General features: G+C 43.9%; 1 protein-coding gene across 1 annotated transcript; it reads left to right on the top strand.

The window, feature by feature from the left end:
* Positions 1 to 9391: 9391 nt before the first annotated feature.
* Positions 9392 to 18463, top strand: ZC3H12D (zinc finger CCCH-type containing 12D). The gene is made up of 5 exons (XM_018077866.1): positions 9392 to 9774; positions 14647 to 14786; positions 15722 to 15956; positions 16571 to 16677; positions 17403 to 18463. The coding sequence occupies exons 1-5, from the start codon at positions 9392 to 9394 to the stop codon at positions 18431 to 18433; spliced, it is 1896 nt and encodes a 631-aa protein (XP_017933355.1). The 3' UTR covers positions 18434 to 18463.
* The last annotated feature ends 823 nt before the right edge of the window (positions 18464 to 19286 follow it).

The raw sequence follows: 19286 nt of genomic DNA, 5'->3' as shown, positions 1-19286 counted from the left end.
TTGGTCTGAATCTCTGGTAAGGAATGTTGTCTAAAGCTTTTTGGAAACATAAGCATGCACTAACAAGTGAATTACCCTTCTCCACTGTGACAGGATTTGCATGACGTACCTCCTTTATTCAAGGAGGTTGTTTTTACCTTTCTGCACTTTCAGATGTCATGGTAATGAGTGTGATAGAAGACCTGGGAAGACAGAAGTGTGCACAGTCCTTCCAGGAAGTGGGCAGATGCCATTTGTCTATGACTACTTAAAACTCTTTCCTTCCTTTAAAATTAAGGGCTTCTGCTTGGCTTAGTCCCACCAGCTCCATGTGCTGCCACCACTGTGCAGCAGTGGTAAAAGGCACTGAAATGCTGCTGTGCTGTAGATTTGACAAGGATCTGGAGATGGTAGAGCAATTGAGTTCTTGCTGCTTTTAGGAAATGGCAGTCATAGAAACAAAAAAACAGCTTCCACTTGGGGAGAGCACTGAATTCTTGCTGGACACCAGAGATCTCTTACTGGAGAGTTGTAACTTTACAGCACAAAGAATTTCAGCAGGCATTCATAGGCTTCAGCTAGCCCCCAGCCACCTGTGGGACATACAGAACTTCCTGATATTTAGAAACAAACACCTTATTTCAGATGAATGTGTTCACTTTTCTGCAGCAGAAATGGCTTTTTTTTTCCTTGCAAAAAGTAAATGCTTAAGAACTGAACCTTTATATGAATATCGTATGGAAGTAAATAGTCAATTTGTGTTGGTGGTCAAAAAGTCTTCAGAATAAAAGGTTAAAAAAATCAGTACATCCGAAAGGTTTCAAGTTTCTGATTTCCAATATGCCTTAGTGCTTTTAAAAATGTACCCAGTAGCTTCAGATTGATGGGATTACCTGTTTATATTTTTAAGAGAAAACTCTCAGATGTGGTTGTTCAAAAGTAAGGTGATATTAATAGATGATTAAATGACAGCATGAAAGCTCCCAATTTGAAGGCAAGTACTTAATTTTAGGACTGCATTTCTAGGCTAGTCTGCTAACGCTGGAGGGATCGCAGTTCACCTGGCACACACATGGGTGGCCCAGCGCTCTGGATTAGATGGGATTTACTGCTATGGTTGTTGGAAATTATGGTTGTGTGTATGTGGTTCTTCAGGAAATGACATAGACAAGCTGTATGGTCAGCTGAAACCAAAAACACTTCCAGCTGGTTCTGTCCTGCCAGAGGTGTAGAGTGGACAGGACTTTTTATTATCTGGGAGGTGAAGAGTTGACTTGTTCTAATCTAATGGGAGTTCACACTTCCCTATCCTCATTTCCTTTTCGTCAGTGCTATCTCCAACCTCAGTTTCACTATTGACCTTTGGTGTTTGTGGTAGTCAGGAAACAGAACAAAAAACACCCCACCTTCCTCTATAATGTTGAGAAATAACACTGAAATGTTGCAGCAGAAACATCAACATGTGCACTTCGCCATAGCTGAGACCTGTTTGAAGGGGAACTCTTCATGCTTTGGGCTCTTTTGTCAGAGGTTAAAGGCTTAAAGAAACAGCTCCTCAGAGTTTTCTACTGGCTTCCTTTACCTGCAACAGCTTAAAAACTGTTATATTCTGTGGATGACAGGAAGCTGGAGACCTATTTTGATGGTGTGCATTGTAGTTACTGTAGTTCTCTTTATCTCTCCTGAGTTTGAGTCCAAGATTTGAAGTGTTCTTGACCGAAACCATGTTATGAATGGGGTGTAGTCTTAAAGCACTAAAGGCGAGTGGGAGAGGGGTAGGGTTTTGCAACAGAGATCTCTCTATAGTCCCATGGACACCATACAAGTCAGTAGAAGTAGCAGAAAGATTGTATACAAGTGGTTGGCATTACAGGATGGATGACACAGTAAACAGTTACCCAAAAACATCCATGATAACCCTGTGCTTCTCCTGATGTGTGCTCTGCCTGGTGGCTGTCGGCCCTCTTGCTGATGGCTTCCTGTTTATTTTCTCAAAGGTCACGAGTATGTTTATGAAACTCACCTGAGTTGTGCTCCATGTGGCTTTGGAGCTGGCAACACATAAGGATTCTTCATCAAAATCCTGGTTTGGCACGATGGTTTGGCATGTTGACTCTTCCTTTGGGATACGTGCTGGAAGAGTTGTTCTGCGTAGCCCCACATGTGGATGGAAGAGCGTGCCATGTGCCTCTGTTTCTGTGCTGCCAAGAATCTTTACTCTCTGTAGGTAAAGCTGTACCTGCTTCCTTTCACTTGTCCAAAAAACCCAAACCCAAACCAAATAAGCCCTAATAACCACCCAAACAAAACAAACTCCCAAAACAAACCCCCTAACAAAACAAGTCCCTGGAGAAGCATTTAAAAACTTTCAAGATGTTTAGAATAATTTCTGAATCAGTTGCTGCCCTTATCTTTGTTCATCTCACCCTCCTGTAGCCTGAGTTTTTTCATGTAAAACTTGTACTTTATTGACAACAGGATTACAAGTTTTGCTTGTAAGCTTCCTAGAGCATGGGTGATGTCTCTCCTTTTCTATCAATCGCCTGCTGCGCACATAGGGGTAGCACAAGCATTTTGAAAACTGTTAAATGACAGATTTATGTGACAACTTGCTGCAAGGCAGTATTTTTGTGTAAAATGCTTGGTCTGGTTACTGATATAAAGTGCTTTTTCTCAGTGAGCAAGCCAGTATCGTATTGGTTAAACGTGGTAGGTGTGTTAAAAGGTATCAGTCAACCACATTAAGGTTTAAGTCTTCTGAGCATGACATAAATTATTGAAGCTGAAAGACAGCTCCAAGAGCTTTCTGAAATCTTAAGCTGAGCAGCAGTAAACTTTTAAACTTGAAACTTGTTTGGGACTTTCTGATTGTGAAAGGTACTTTCTTGTTATAAGCCTAGTGGAAAACACTTGAGTAATAGCTGTATCTTGTTATATAAAAGGCAGAGGAAAAATAGATATTTTAGGCAAAACCAAGTTGGGATCCTGCTGCATCACATCTTATGATGGGGTTGTAATTTTCCAAGAAGTTACCGTTGTCTGCATTGTTGAAATGAGTTCTCCCTGGTTTTTGTTCTCCCTGTTCCCTGGTCAGTTGGAGTGCTCACCACAGTGGCATAGTTTTGGGGAGATAGGAAAGGCGGTCATTTTGGCAAAAGTACCTCTTCTAAAGATAGTGGCTCTCTACCAGCCTGAATACAGGATTGCCCATCAATAACTGAGCTGTCACTCTAGTAGCACCTGTTAAGTTAGTGATGTAGATGTTTGGAGTAAAAAACTGTCTCCAAGTCAAAATTTCCAGTGTCTCCAACAGCACTGGCAGCAAACAGCCACCAACAGTTCACTGCACTGGCAGCAAACATCTAGACTTTGCCTAATGTGCAAAAATTCTATTTAAAATTGGGAGCATAGCAAGTACTGTGTAACAGTTGAATACAGGGAGCTTGGCTTGAGGGTCTGCCCCAACCCTTCCTCGAAGGCACTAGGGAAATATTCTTGCTTGAGGTAGGATGAGGAATGTATTAGTTCCAGGACTATTTAAAATATTCCTGGCAATAGACCTGCATTTGATTTAGCACTTGCTTTATCCCAACTGTCTTACACTGGTTAGGGGCTAAAGAATTTTCACTGTGATACTATGACCACATACACTTGTTTGATTTTCCCAGCAGGTGAACTTTTACAGATGAGGAAGATGGTGATAACGCTTTTCTCTTGTGATGACGCAATAATGACTGTTTCCTTTAGCAAAGCAAATAGCTCACTGGTTTGTGCAGACCAAAACACCTGACGTGTTCTGCAGTACTGGTTTCAAGAGAGTGGTTTTTTCATACTGAAGTCTAACACCATCAGGAAAGTGGTTTTGCACAGGAAGCCTCCTTGAAAGTCATGCTTGGTCCTCTCCATAGCCTCCAGGAGCTGCCACAAAAAAGCTGTCCCACTTTGAGATTGGTAGTGATTCTTTCTGGTGAAGGTCTAGTTTTTTCACAAGCCAGTAAATCCTCAGTCCTCAGCTCTGCATCAGAACATCCATTAGTGGGAAGATCTTCCCTGCTGAAAACATCTCTCACTGCAGCTCTTTCCCTCTTGAACATAACAACAGCCTTGAGCAGCAATAAATCTGTGCTGGGAAAACTCAGCATGCTTTTCAGCACAAGGAAGCACAGCAGAGAAAGCAAATGTCTATGAAACCTTGGGTGCTCAAATGTTTATCTGCACTGGTAAGTGAAAGGGCCTGAGGCCATCTGAAAAATTAAATATGCTCCTTTATTTCTCATGGTGTTCTCTCTGTCAGCTGGTAACCACCTAGGTAAAGGCTCTTAACAAGTGGGTAAGGGCCTTCCTAGCTGACTACAATTTGAATGATATTGAGGTCTTTTCCTCATGGCTTTTTATGGTAGATGGGTTTAGTAATTTCATTAGAAATGGAAATTCTCTTATCTAATTGACTTTTCTTTTTATAAGCTCCGTTTTGTTTCTATTTATGTGGTAAAGAAAACATTTTAGTGAGAAATAGAGTTTAAAATGATACTATGCAATGCTGTATGCTTTGCTCTGTTGCCTACCCGGATTATAAATAATGCAACAACTTTCTCTTTCCTTTCCAATAGTACTGCTTCCTAGTGGTCTTGTAATGAGGTGTGTGACATTCTGCAAGCTTAAATGGAGCAAAGAAAATCCTTCCTCTCCAGGGGTGTGGAGTCAAAGGCTGTGGCTGTTCAGTTTATAGCTGTTCTGGGCAGCAACAAACTAACATATTTCTTTAGTTGTGATCTTAGGAACACTCCCTTATTTCCATATCCACTAATCTACTCAGCCAGATCTTTGTGGATCAGAGGAAGTGTTGTGACAGAACTGGGATAGATGAGCTGGTGTGCTTCCTCTTTATCCTGTGACTACCTGGGCACTGCTTTACACAACAGTAGAGCAATCTGGGTCCCAAAGAGTTTCCAGGACCGTGAGTGTAATGCAAAGGCATAACCACCTACTGGAATGATCTGGGAAGGGATGGTGAGGCTTGCTTACCAGCAGTCAGTCTTTGGATTAAACAGGATACCACTACAAAGGGTTTGGCCACCCTGCTTCCTCCCACAAAGTACGCAAGTAAGGGAGGGATTTCTGACTGGGAAAGGTCAACCCTGCTCTGGTGTGTCACCTTTTGACAGTGGCAGAGGTGCTCTCCTTCCACAGTGGGGTACCCCCACCCTCCCTGGCCCTGGAGGCAGAGGGCACTGCACCTGCAAGAGCTGATTACAGCATCTGAATGGTCCCAGAGGTTAACCCTTCCTTGAGTCTTCAACCCTTCCTGCTGATCAAACTTGGATTTTGGGCATATTTCTTTGCAGCGAGGTAAGGAACAAATAGACGAAAACCTCTGTTTTCTGTTGGGAAGTGCCTGTCATTCTTTGCCATGGACAGGCTCTGTGTCTCTGAAGTAGCCTTTCAATTGAGGCACCAGTAGGTTAGAGGGAGTTGTTTAGTTTTTCATGTTTTGTTGTAGTCTCCCAGACCAGGTTCCCTCAGATGTGGAAGTGTTTGAATGAGGCTTTGCAATATCAGGTGCTAAGCAAAATGTTGATTTTTTAAAATTCTTTTTTTTTTCCATGTATCCCTGAAGGTCAGAAATTTGCCAGATGTATGGGAATGAGGCTACCCTAACTTGGTAGAGCAACCCTGGTGGCAAACTTTTCACTTGACCCAGAATTCATATGCCATGTCCTTACTGCCTTATGTTATGGATTCCTGCCATAGTGGACTTGACTAATCTTTTCCTGTGACTCAGAACTGAGATATGTTGGGAAGCTCTTTTTTTAGTTTTTCCCTTTTGAAAACTGAAGTGAAAGTTTATCAAACGGTACAGTTAAATGAGAGCTTGGCCAGCCAAATGAGGAAGTAAAACCTTCCTATAGAAGGAGTTCTGTCCTGCTCACTGCACTTGTTTGCTCTCAGTTGACATCAGCCTTGCCATAAAGCCTCTAAATACGAGCTGGTGACTTCCTTGTGAGGCCAGTACTGCTCTGAATCCATCTGCTGGCCAGCGGGTGGTGGGAAGATACTGCTGGGCACAGAAAGAACAGCTGTCAGGTAAGGTGCAGAGCCAGTGGGGTCACCTGTGAGTACACCTCGCTCTCTGGACAGTTTAGCTTTATTATTTTTGGCAAAAGGAGCAGTGAGGTTGGGGAAGAAAAAGGCAAATTTTTCTTAGTCATCCATACGACGAATGACTGATCTGGTTATTAAGAGTTTATGTGCATCTCTAATTTGTGAAAGTAAAAATTCTTGTTTTTCTGAAAGCAGAGCAGCTGATGTCCTTTCAGAGAAATACTGCAGGGCTTGAATGGGCTGTCAGTCTTAGGTGGTTTGCAGCATTATTCTTAGGTGTGAAGGAGGAAGAAGAGGGTCCAGACCTAAGGTGAGAGCGGGAACACTACCATAGCAGGGAGCTCTTGCTGCGCTCCTTGTGTTATTTAGCACACACATCTACTTTAGAGAAGACCTAAACCTGCTCTGCCTAGACCAATGCCAGGTCTATCTGGGGCTACGTCCCCTCTGCCTCTGCTCAGGCAGGATGTGGCTTTGGTAGGGGCTTTGAGGAGTCCTAGCTCCCTGTGAGTCAAGCTGGTCCTTATTGTGGTTCTGTGGCCTGAGGCTGCTGGAGGTTCTGCTTAAACACACACCTGCAGGGCACCAGGTCTCCTGCTCTGACTGGTCACAAGTAGAGCAAAAACCTGGTGGAAGGACAAGAAAAAATTATTCTTTACAGTCTTTCAAGATGTAGTAGTTATCACCATTTTTTAGGAAAGTTTTTCAAATTATTATTTTCTAATCTTAAAAAATCTGTCAAAATAAAAGAAAGACTGAAGACCGTAAGAGGTCTTTTGATTTTTTTGGTAAAAAGTACTTTTAAAAAATAGTTAAGATTTTACAAGTTAACATTTTAGAATGTTAAGATTAAAATAGAATTTTGGATACCTGACTGAAGCCATTTCCTCTGTGTGTGTGTGTTTGTGTGTGTGTGCACCTGGGGTCACAACAAGGGGTTAACAGACAGAGAGGAGTGCTTTTTAAGCCAGAACACAGGATGGGCACACCATTACCTGTGGATAAATTCAGCCAGGAAATGAGAAGGTTTTGGCTTTCGGTGGAGTGAAAACAAAAATAGCTTCCCAATGGGATCTGCTGAGATGAAGGGAGGAAAGTGGCAGGTCGAAATCTAAGTAGTTTGAAAACTAAGGTCACAAAGTTTATAAATGGGATTTTATAGCCTGTTTATCTGTGATAGCAAAAGCTGGAGTCTGTGATGCAAAATTTCTCTTTTTGTGCTGGTTATAAGCAACCAACTGAGGTGTTGGACTTGGGCACACTACTGACTGTTTACTAACATGTAAGCTAGTGATATTTTGGTCCTGTAATTCCCTCTCTAGAAGGGTGACCTGAGTGTTGTCTGTGTCAAGTAGTACACATTAAGTGTTTTGAGCCATTGACCACATACCTGGAAGCAGATTTTGCTTCAGTGCTAGCCCAGATGTGATGGCTTCAGCTATATTTACGTACATCAATGTATTCCAGCTCAGCAAATAGCTATTTCAAAGCTGAGAAACCATTTCAATAATGAAAAAGCAGTCAATTGCATTTTCATCTTTAGTCAATGAATTAAAAACAGGGATTAGATGTAAAAATTGTTATATTTATGGAGTGCACTGTGAGGAAAAACAGTCACTGACTAAAAAAAGCAATGCTTTAGTTTAGATGGAAAAATACACATGGCAACTGCTTTACACTTATGATTATGACATAGTTAAGGTATTTTTTATTTTACTGATGTAATTTCTCATTTTTCACATTGCCAGATTTCTTCCACAGAATACCTGAAAGTTATAAAGCTATATAGGAAAGTAAAGATCAAAATTGTATGAGGTAGGGTTATAACTAATCATCATGCTTTCCTGCTGAACTAATCAGTTTTAAATTCACTGAACACAATGTGGACTTCTTCCCCACAGCCCCGTGGGGCTCTTCAGTAGGAGCTTCACTCTGACTCCTCTCTCAGCTCCCTGTTTCCAGTACCTCCATGCCTTCCTTCACATGGTTTTGGGTTCTGAGCTCCTGGGGTGGCCTGCTGCTGGGCAGGGAGTGGCTGACAGGCTGAGAAGTGGAGCTAGTGGGTACAATGTTGTTATGGCTCCGGGCTTGTCCTTGGGGTAGTTATTTGGTCAGTTAATTCTGCGTCATTTGCTGACCACAACCAGCAAAGGGAACAGGGTCACCCTTACATCCTAAACGTGGGTAGAAGAACCAGCCACAGCTTTTATCCAGGTAGCACCAATAACTGCAGTGATGCAGCAAGAGAAGCTCCAGTGCAAGTATGCCAACAGTGACTGAAGATGTTTGGTTTGATGGATGAGTGGTCACTGTGTATGTCCTTCTGTGTCACCCTTGTTGGGCTAAAGCAGTTCAGGCTATTCCTGCATATGCTGCCCATCACCTTCTGTCACTGGGTAGACCAGAAACTTACATAGATAGTGCAGTTCTGGAGAAGCATGAAGTAGCTTTCTGCTACTTTTGCACACTCATTTCTGAATTACCAGTTTCTCTCGATAATAAATATAAGTGAAATTGAAACTGCTTTCCAGATTGCCTATTGGCTGCTTCCAAGCACTGCCCTGAGAGATTTCAAAAAACAAGCTGCTTCTCTGAATATAAAAGCCCTCACTGAAATAGCAAGTAACAGGAAAAGAGTAAGTCAGGCATTATCAGAATAGATGAGTGACAGAATTTCATAATGTATAGCTTGTGTGCATAGAGACAAACACATGCTAGGAAAGACAAAACTACAAAAAATGTTCAGAGTTCCCAGATACCTTGCAAACAGCATGTTTCCTTAAATCACTGGATAAAATGTGCTATACTTGTTAAGTTGCTGTGGCATCTGAGCCCATCCAATAACATCTGACAGATATTTATCTCTGGCTGACAAACCACACTGAGCAAGTTGAAAATCCCCCGGTTACACCGTCCTTGATATCATTTCCTGTGAGGTAAGTCTGAAGAACCAATTCACGCATACAGGCTGTCTGCGTAGAGGCAGGCTGGCATAGCTCATGAATTAAGATGACACCTGTCTGACATAATGTTTGGAGAGTGACAAACATTGTATGGGACACTCTGGTGCTTTTATAAGTGAGAGTGGACCAGAAAAATGCTTTAATACTGAGAGAAGACTGGACGGTCTTCTCAGAGAGAAGACAGATGATGTGATGGTCTCTTTGCTGTGCACTAGGCAGATAACTGAGATTACTGCACATTCTTCCTTAACACCTGCATTTGGTTGTTTCTAATCTTTCCCTCCCTAAAGCTGATGCCTGTTGGACAAGCCTAGGAAGACAGGAACACTGGGTTTAAAGGAATGCAAATGCCTGCTAAGATGGCACTGGCTGGTTCAATTTCTAGCAAACTGGTACCACCACGCTCCAAAAAAGTGTCTGCAGCAGGGGTGGAAGTGAATCAGAGCAAGCTGGATCTTTTCTGCAAGCTGGGCTATGGTAAGCAGGACATCTGCAAAGTGCTGGAGAACCTGGGCCCAGAGGCCCTGGAGGATGATGTGTTGAAAGAACTGATTCGGATGGGAAGTAAACCTCAAGCTCTGGAGAACCAGGCTCAGCCTTCCCCACTAAAACTTGTTGCCCGTGGATCATGCAGCACTACACCAGGGTTGAAGTGGCTTGGAGAAGACGAAAGTGATTCTTCCGATTCCTTGAGACCCATTGTGATTGATGGCAGCAATGTTGCAATGAGGTAAGCTCCATTTCCTCAGAGGGATCTCTCTTCCTCTGAAGATTTTGAATTTTAAAGCTGATGGATTGAAGTATGTTTTTTCTTCAGGTGAGAGATGCACTTATTTGATTTATAATGTATGAATGATCACTTATTTTTTTTCTTTGGTTGATGCACAGGTTCTTGATATCTTGATGCCCGTAAATATGCACGTTGCATGCAATCACTGGCTTGCTCTACTTTTTGACCTTTTATAAGGCAACAGCTGGCTAGCCACTACTGTTTGCGGCAGTATCTCTCCCTTTTATCTCACCATTGAATTTCCTTGCCTTTTCAAATGGGTGCCTAGGATTTCCGAATCCATACGCTGAGAAGTTTCCAGGAAAAACTGATGAACATATAGACAGACTCACTCAACTAACCTAAGAAGGAGAGGGGAAATAAAGACAAGTGACTGTGGTTTCTAACAATATCACAGTTGTAATGTTTTGACTTGCAAGTAAAACCCAAAAATGTTCCTGGCTTGTATATTTTTTGTTGGTTTTCGATTTGGCTTCAGTTTTATGGAAATATCAGGGAATTGATAGTTGACCTGTAATGAATAGACTCACTTCCTCTTTAATAATTCTGTTTCTGGGAAATGTCACATCAACCTATCCTGTCCAATTACATTGCCTAGGCAGTGCCCTGTCACTATGGAAGAGGTCTTACTGGTGGGGAACCTGACATGTCCATGTGGATGGGATGTCCAAAGACAGCAATGGGTTGGCTTCTGTTTACCCAAGCAGTATGGACAGCAAGAGACTCCAGGAGCCAAGAGTCCAGGATGCACTGGCTATTCATCTGCTTTCTCTGTTAACTTCCCTGTCCACTCAGCAGGGTCAAGCCTGTCCCTGCAGGCTGGGACAGGGCAAAGGAGGACTTCCTCCTTTGGTTTGCTGTCCTGTGAGGTGAGATGAGACCACATTCCCTCTAGTTAGAGGGCAAAGTGGACGAGCAAATCCAAAGCAACTGAAGACTAAGCAAATTATGCCATCTTCTGGGTGAAGGCAGAAATTCTTGCTGAAAACAAGGGTTTCTTGCTCAGGGTGACTCACGAGGAGTGGGAAATACACACCAGAGCAAAATTGCTTGACCTTGACTGGGCCATGAGCTCAGGTAGCCAGGTGTTTGGACCTCCTGCCCCACTTTCCATTTTCACCCTAGCCCCTTCTTGAGGTGTCCTTCTTGCTTCTCTGCAGAAGAACTGATCACCCACTCAGGCAGTGTGGCTGAGCTGCTCACCCACCTTTCCATTGTGCCAGGGACAATATTACCCCTGACGGGTCACGTGCTCTGTTCTCCAGTCTCCTGGCACAACCTTATCCTCAATGATTTACCAGGGCTTTTTTTAGAACAGGCAGAGGTGGACAAGGCAGAGGACAGCATTGTTTCCAAGATGACAGAAGATGCACTCTGGCCACTGAGCAGGAGGCTCAGAGTAGGTTGGTAGCTGATGAAATAGGGCATTTGTTGAGCTTGGAGTACTGTGGGAAAGCTCTGAGATCATCCTTTTGTGCCAACCTGTGCATGGGAGCTTGCTAGAGAGAGATTATTTAAACCAGGCATTACAGGTGCAGTGGATGGTTTGAGCTAGCACGCTGTATTGCTCTCCTAGACCACGTGCCCACCAAAATGGGTTTTGAGAAACCACACATGCTTGTGGCATGTAAATTTAAATTTTTTTTCTAGAATAAATTCCAAAGCATGAGTCCAAGAGATGTTTGCCTGATAGGTTATTGAAGTCTGATGTTCTGATTTGGAGTCATAATATTTCACCTAAAAGGAATTAGAGGAATGTGAAGCAGTTTTGAGTTTCAGAAAAGCAAAGGTTTTACAGCTCTTCTCAAACATCCCAACCTCTGTCTTGATAAAATTAAAGACTACTTGGATGATGGAGGAGACTATTGAGCTTGTCAGTTCAGCTGGTACTGAACTGGCATAGCCTAGGAGGAGCTGCTTTCCTATCCTGGATGCCTTTCAAAGTGGTGCTGAATGGCATTTACTTTGGCTAATGGGATAGGCCTAGTGTGTGTTTTCAGTATCTTTGTTTTAATTGTTCTGTTTTGCTGCTGTCAGACAGAGAAGGACTCTTTGCAGAAGTTAGGGGAAAAGTTAGGTCTCATTGCTGGGGAAAACTGCATCACCATCAACACCAACAACCATAAAAGTGCAGCAGAAGCAGCTGTTTAGGGATGAAACAATCAAAGTTAAAGCTTCAAGAGGCAGTTGCCTGTGTGGAGAAAAATGTCTCAACCATTTGTATGTATATCTTAGGGTTGGTATTTCTGGAGCATTTCAGAGTTGGCATTGAGGGCCTACTGCAGACTGCAAGGTTTTGAAAAGGATGTATATTCCCCAGGGTAATAAAGCGAGTGAGCTGGCAGTCTTCAACCATCAATCAGCTTACCCATAGAAACTGAATGGAAAATAACCTTGCCTTCAGCCAGTCTCACTCATCAAATGTCTCAGTACACTTTGTGTTTCCATCAGATGTAATGAGAAGCTTAACTGCCTGCCAGCCTATCCACTGGAAGTGGGCAGGACAATTAGGACAGCTAGTGGAAAAAATAAATGGAGTTGTGTTAATATGAAAAGGGAACTGTCATAACCCTATTCACTGCACACCAAAGAGGCTATCTACTCTAGTGCTTGCACTTCCACCTAGGTTAAAAGCTGTGATAGGTACAAAGGCCCTTTCCTAGGCCACTGCAACCCTGCACTAGGCTCTCCCCTTTCTGACAAAGCTGTGGCAGAGTCTGTGCCATGAACGGTGGAGATGGGGCCATTTGCAATTTCCAAAAGGAGTTGTTTTGCCTAAACTTCCTCTCAAAGGAGTTGGAATTGCACTATTTAAAAAAGACTTACTGCATGCTAATGATGGCATGCTACTGATGCTAAATTGCTGCTTCATTTTCTGAGAAATGGACCATGCTGGTCTGTGACTCAAGTGCAATGTAACCTGTTGCTGGCAGGTCAGTTATGGTCCACAGACTGGACATAACTGACTGACAGGAGCTGATCTGTGACCACACAAGGAGAATGTAGAGCTCTGAGTCCCCATCTCTGCTGCACAGCAGATGCTGGCATTGTGTGGACAGTGTAGCACACCACACATGTACGTACTGGTTTAGATACACGGTCCCCAGGTTTGGCTGTAGCAAAGTGATAATGCTGAGAAACAGTTCCAGGTGCCTCATTTGCTTGTTCTGCTTGGCGTTTTGGCCGACTCACCTGTGCCTGAGTACCCCTTCTGCACTGGGGTATATCTAGCCCAGCTTTCCTAAAGCTCGCAGGATTATATATATAAGCAGTCAATGTTAAAGAAGGCTGTTGCTGAACTTTCTTTGAGTCGTGGCATCAAAGATGTACCTAGAGTGTCTTTTAAAGGCAGTTATCTGAAAAAGCCACCCAAACTTCCAATTCACCTGTCCAGGTGATGTTATGTGTATCCTGGGTAGATCCTATCATGTAAAACCAAACAAAACAGCTGTTCTCGATGTGTCGAGCACTTCAGACCATTTATTATTGCTCGGGGTTTTGTAAGGCTTCCTATTGCCTTGGTAGTTATTAATAGGCAATGAGGTTTCTTGCTCCAAATTGTGCTATTTTTCATTTGTGGTCACCATTTCAGGATGGAAACTTTTATGGGGTGTAAAATGGAGCTTTGGTTATGAGGCTGATGTAGGCAGTACCTAGAGATGAATCCCCAGGGGATGGTGATGGGAGAGTCATTTAAGACTGCAGCATTGTCCTTGACTGCTCTGTCACTGTAGGTAGGTGTAGTAATTGAGAGAGTAATTTACAAGTCCATTTTTCAGAGGTGAAAGCCTGAGTGAGACTGTGGTGATATTAGCCAGAAAGGTCAAAGTACAAGGATGAGGTTTCTGTACATACTGTGAGGGTGTTTATTCATTTAGGACTTTGTGTAGAGTTCATTTTAGTTTCCTCGTGCGGAGGTAGTTAACAAATTACCTTCCTTTACACATGCACTGCATTGTAGTTGAATTTTAGATAAGTGAATGCCAAGCAGTATGAACTTTCAGGGAGGGGGAGAAACTTAGAAAACAACCTCAAGAAAAACAATTAGAGGTGATATCCTTTCTGTCTTATGCTGAATATTGATAATTCTTCAGATAATTCTTCTTGCTGGCATCTTTGACAACATTTGTTCTAGGGCTTTCCTACCTCTCTGTGCAATGAAGACAAAATCCACCAACTAGGGCAAGATAAAAGTGTTTATGAGGTGCCTGTGGTCATCTCCCCTGATGTCTTGTCCCATTTTTAGTGTCCTGGGTTAGGTTCTCTATATTTTATGTCCTGCCTCTTGCAGTTTTTCTTCCCCCATAGTTTGCCTTTTGTTTCCTAAGGAGATCAGCAGTTGAATGCCCTGTGATCACACTTGCAGCCGCTTCAGCCATTAATGGTACTGTTGCCACACTTTGTTTCTCACTGGAGAGCCTAATGGATTTCTGCTGGTGCTAGAAGAAACTCTCACTCCTCAAAAACCCTTATCAGACAAGGCATGTAAAGACTGGACCTAATAACTTGCTGGTACCCAAGTGCACCCAGATGCAGATATAGATGGAAGGAACAGGCTTGGGTCATAAAAATGGGCAATAGGATATCTCTGTTTTTAAGCATCCAAACTGCTTCAGATGAATTTTTTTGGTTCTGCTTCTGAAGAGGTATTTGGATCTGTTTAACCAGGACACCCTGCCAGGTTGTTTTCTTGGAAACTGGTGAATGACACAAAAGTTGTTTATTTTTCCTTTTCTAGCCTTTACTGGCTTGGTTAAAGAGAACTCTAAACTTCATAAAAGCTTTGCCTCATCAACCTCCTTTTTTTTATAGCCATGGAAACAAAGAGGTATTCTCCTGCTGGGGGATCCAGCTGGCGGTGGATTGGTTTCGAGAGAGGGGGCACACATACATCAAGGTCTTTGTCCCACTCTGGAGAAAGGAGCCCCCTCGACAAGACAGTCCCATTGCAGGTAGGTGACCATCCTGGGTATAGTTTGCAGTTTAGAGACAGAGGGGGTGTGAAGAACCCAGTACAGTTTTGCCCTGCAAAGACAAGCATAACGCAAGTTGCGTATCAGGCTTCCCACCACTCAAATTAGCCATTAATTCATTGCCCCATTCACTGCTCCTGGCTAGTAGCTAAAATTACTTACAAGGATTTGTTACACTGCTTTGAACCTTCTGCTTTACAAGCACAAGTTGTTGCCAGCAGAGTCAAAGAAGCAGTTTTCCAGCTCACAGTGAGTCTACAGAGCTTTTAAGTCCAGCCAGGAGACAGCGACATTCATTACTGCATGACTATTATCTGTTAGCCTGTTACCTGATACAGAAGGTACATGGAACCCTCACGGAAGAGGGTTCCTCTTCTGGACGAAGGAAGTGTATCAGCAAAAGTCTATGGAGGGGAGTGAGACTCAGTTTGTATGGGAATAAATCTGCAGGATTTGTGCCAGCAGTTTGGTGTCTGCAGATGAAGCATCTGGGGATCTGCCTTTTTGCAGACCAGGAATGGTAAGAAGTCAGAGTGTTCTAAATAACAGCAAAAGAAGTTTATTTCTTTGTTTTATCACACACATTTTATCTCCAAACAAAGCTCACACCAGGGCTGGTTACGAGCCTTCTAGATCTAGCAGGGTAAAAAGGGCACTACAAGGGTTCAGTATGCCTCTGGTGTAGAATTCAAGGCATCCTTTTAGGTAAGACTTAAAAACAGGTGTCTCAAATTTTACAAGTTGCCAAATAACCAACAGATATCAGTGCATCTGAAAATCACAGCGCTGTGAGTTGCCTAAATTGCTGAAACATCTAGCAGATGATTGAGACCTGGTCATTTTTAATTAGTTAGTTTCTTTCTTTTCTTTCCTCCCCCCCTCATCCTATCCATTTCTGCTAACCACCCAATCAGATCAGCACATTCTTGAAGAGCTTGAAAAGCAATCAATCCTTGTTTACACACCGTCTCGGAAGGTGAAAGGCAAGAGAGTAGTTTGCTACGATGATCGTTATATAGTGAAAGTTGCTTATGAAAAAGATGGAGTCATTGTTTCCAATGACCACTACCGGGATCTTCAGAATGAAAACCCTGAATGGAAATGGTTTATTGAACAGAGACTACTCATGTACTCTTTTGTCAGTAACAGGTAAGAGACAGTTTGTGTTATATAATCTAGAATTTAAACATTATGGGCCAAGTCAGCTCCAACATCAATGCACGACCCACCAGGAGCAGAATACATGAGCCTTTTTCTGAGAGGAATTTACTGCAACTTCTCTTATCTTGTTTCTTGAGTTCCTACTCCCTCAGGAGTAGTCTACTACTTGGTGTTAAACTCTCCCATGTCACTCTTCTGTGAACTTTTCTATTTGAATGACAGCATTAGTGACCAGCTTTGCTTCTTTCCAATTCAAGCTGGGATGTTAAACCACAGCTTGATATCTTCTAATTTCTGTTTCTTAAAAGAAAGAGAATTAAATCCATGAGAGAAACCTGGCTGGTAGTATTTTTAATTCTCCTACAAGACAGAACAGCACTTTTTCCTGTGCTTTTGTAATCATAACTTTCTAGAACAGAAGAGACAGGAAGCTGGTCTCTCTGACCCTTCACCATCCCCACTGGGGAAGGTTTTCAATAAGGCACTTGCACCATGTCTGAGAGGCTGAGCTGAGCTCAGGTGTTCTGGGGAAATGCACATCATTGAGACATCCAGTGTGCATGGACAAGTGCTTATATCCATGACTTTTTTTACTTTTCCAGGTTTATGCCTCCTGATGATCCATTAGGCCGGCATGGACCTACTCTTGATAACTTCCTCAGCAAAAAGCCAGTGCTTCCTGAAAAAAAATTGCAGCCTTGCCCCTATGGTGGGTTTCTTCTTATGCTATGAACTGCCCCTCCTCTTCCTCCTGCCCCTTACATCCCAGTGGTGCTTCCCTTTGGTTAAGGGCAAGTGATGTTGCCATGTGCTGTCCTGCTGTGTGTGGTAGGGACTTAGGTTGGGGCTGCTCTAAAGTGTGATGCTTTTTTCCTCTCCTGCTTAAGTAGCTTCAACCTCAGCCAAGGCAGCAGCTGTTTCTGGCTCCTCCATCCCTGCCTGCACACAGCACCCAAACTGGGCACCATGGCTGTGTTGACCACCCTACCTGCACACATTTCTCACTTTGTGAAGTGAACTTGTGCTGTAGCACTTGGGAAAATCCATCCAAACACTTTCCCCCTTTCCCCTCCCAACACCTCTCCAGCAATGTGCAGGTTTCTCAGAGGTAAACCCCTATGCCATTTCTTAAAGCAACCCTTTGTAGCAGCAGACGTCCCAGCCCACTGAGTGCAGGAACCAAAACATAAATGAATATCAGACACTTCCAAAATAGCAGAAACTTCCTTTCACTGTTGCTTCACCCTGTTATTTATGTCGGCATTATTTAAATCTGGGGTCAACAGTACCAAATCCGAAAATAGCAGTTCCTCTTTTCCCTATTTGTTCTCATCACACCCATGCAAATGCCTGGTGCTGGGGAGAAGTGATGAGTGTGTTAATTGATGTTGGTGCTAGTGACAACCTTCTGCCTGATATTTTTGACTCTTTCAGGTAAAAAATGCACCTATGGCAATAAATGTAAATTTTACCATCCAGAGAGACTACGTCAAGCTCAGCTTTCAGTTGCTGATGAGCTCAGGGCCAAAACAAAGGTCCTGTTAACCCCGGGGAAAGAGGAGGAGAGATGTAACTGCTCACTGTACAAGACCAGAGGAGAGCCTGCACCCTGCGAAGCCTGCACAGAAACTCTGCAAGAAGCCAGAGGCGGTGCAGGGCCTTCCTCCTGCTCAGGGAGTTCCCAGAGGAGCTGTCCTGAGCAGATATCCAGTGCCTGGGCTGGTGGTCCCAGCTCTGACCTGGGGCTGGACCAGTGCTTGCCACAGCCAGAGCCGCTGCGAGACCAGCCGCTCCTGGAGCAGATGTCAGCCATGTCCATTGGTGATGGCACCTACAGCTATAACTGGTCCATACAAACCTCTCAGGACAGGGAGCTGATGGACAACCCTCATCACTGCGGTGACCTCAGGTACAAGCTGTTCTCACTTCGCCACCCTCACAGCTTGGACCACACCTGCTCACTGGGGCGCCCTTTCCAGCAAACAGTGCTCCCCGCTGGGCAAGGCGGGATGTGCCCAGAGCACAGCTGGCCTCATGGGTGCTGCGGCATGCACGGAACGGGACAGAGGAGCTGCTATGTCCCCGATGGTGCTCAGCACAAACAGACCCTGGGGACTCAGCAGCATGTTTTGCTGCAGTCCGCAGTTCTTCCCCCGGACATGCTTCACTTGTACAGTGAGCACCAGCACCAGCAGCAGCAGCAGCACTGTTCCCCCAGCCAGCCCCCACGGCAGCCCTTCCTGTTAGACTCCAGCCACAGACCGGGCTTCTTCCAGAAAGCCTGTGCTTACCCCAGTGCTTCTTACAGTGACTACTGGCGCGCCCCAGCTGAAAGGCCATCCTCTGCCCAGCAAGTAAACATACCCAGGGAGCTGTGCTCCCTTTTTCCTTACAGCGAGATGAACCAGGTCATGACTTTGTACCCTGATATCAAGGATAAGGGGACTGGAGCTCCTCCCCTATGAAGACGGGATGAGAAAGTTGGGGTTGTTCAGCCTGGAGAAGAGAAGATTGCTTGGAGACCTCATAGCACCTTCCAGTATCTGAAGGGGGCCTAGAAGGAAGCCAGAGAGAGACTCTTCATCAGGAACTGTAGTGATAGGACAAGGGGGAATGGCTTCAAACTGAAAGAGGATATGTTTAGATTAGATATGAGGAAGAAATTCTTTTCTGTGGGGGTGGTGAGGCATTGGAACAGGTTGCCCAGAGAAGTGGTGGATTCCCCAACCCTGGCAGTGCTCAAGGCCCATGTTGGATGGGGTTCTGAGCAACCTGCTCTAATGGAAGGTATTCCTGTCCATGGCAAGGGGGTTGGAATTAGATGATCTTTAAGGTCACTTCCAACCCAAACCATTCTATGATTCTATCCTATTGCTTGTTTGGCTTTACTGATTCAAAAACACAGAAACCTGTGAAATCTCTAGAGCAAACCTTTCCCAATAAGCACAAGTCCGAGGGTAAAAAGATGCTACTCTGAGGCTCAACTAAGTGTTATTGAAGTGTGTTATGGCCAGGGTTGCAGCTGTTCCAGGAATACAAGTCTAAGTATCAACCAGCTATGTTGCACAGGACATCTAGTCAAGGCAAAGGCTGTCATCCACCGCAGTGGGATCGCATTCCACCTCCCAGGAAAGGGAACAGCACGGCTTGGGGTAACTGGGCTGTCAGCATTTGAACCTCACTGGTGACTGGATTCAGGATGGCATAGAGTTTCATTAATGCCCTGAAATATAAGGCATGTTTTTGAAGTCCCAACCTATTGTTCAACTTCCACTGTCCTCAGTAACGGGTTCCCCCATGACCTCCCTGTGACTACTT

This window comes from Manacus vitellinus, unplaced genomic scaffold (assembly GCF_001715985.3).
Source record: "Manacus vitellinus isolate BGI_N305 unplaced genomic scaffold, ASM171598v3 scaffold_4_pilon, whole genome shotgun sequence".
NCBI classification, from domain to species: Eukaryota; Metazoa; Chordata; class Aves; order Passeriformes; family Pipridae; genus Manacus; species Manacus vitellinus.
This window is presented reverse-complemented; position numbering and strand designations above follow the sequence as displayed.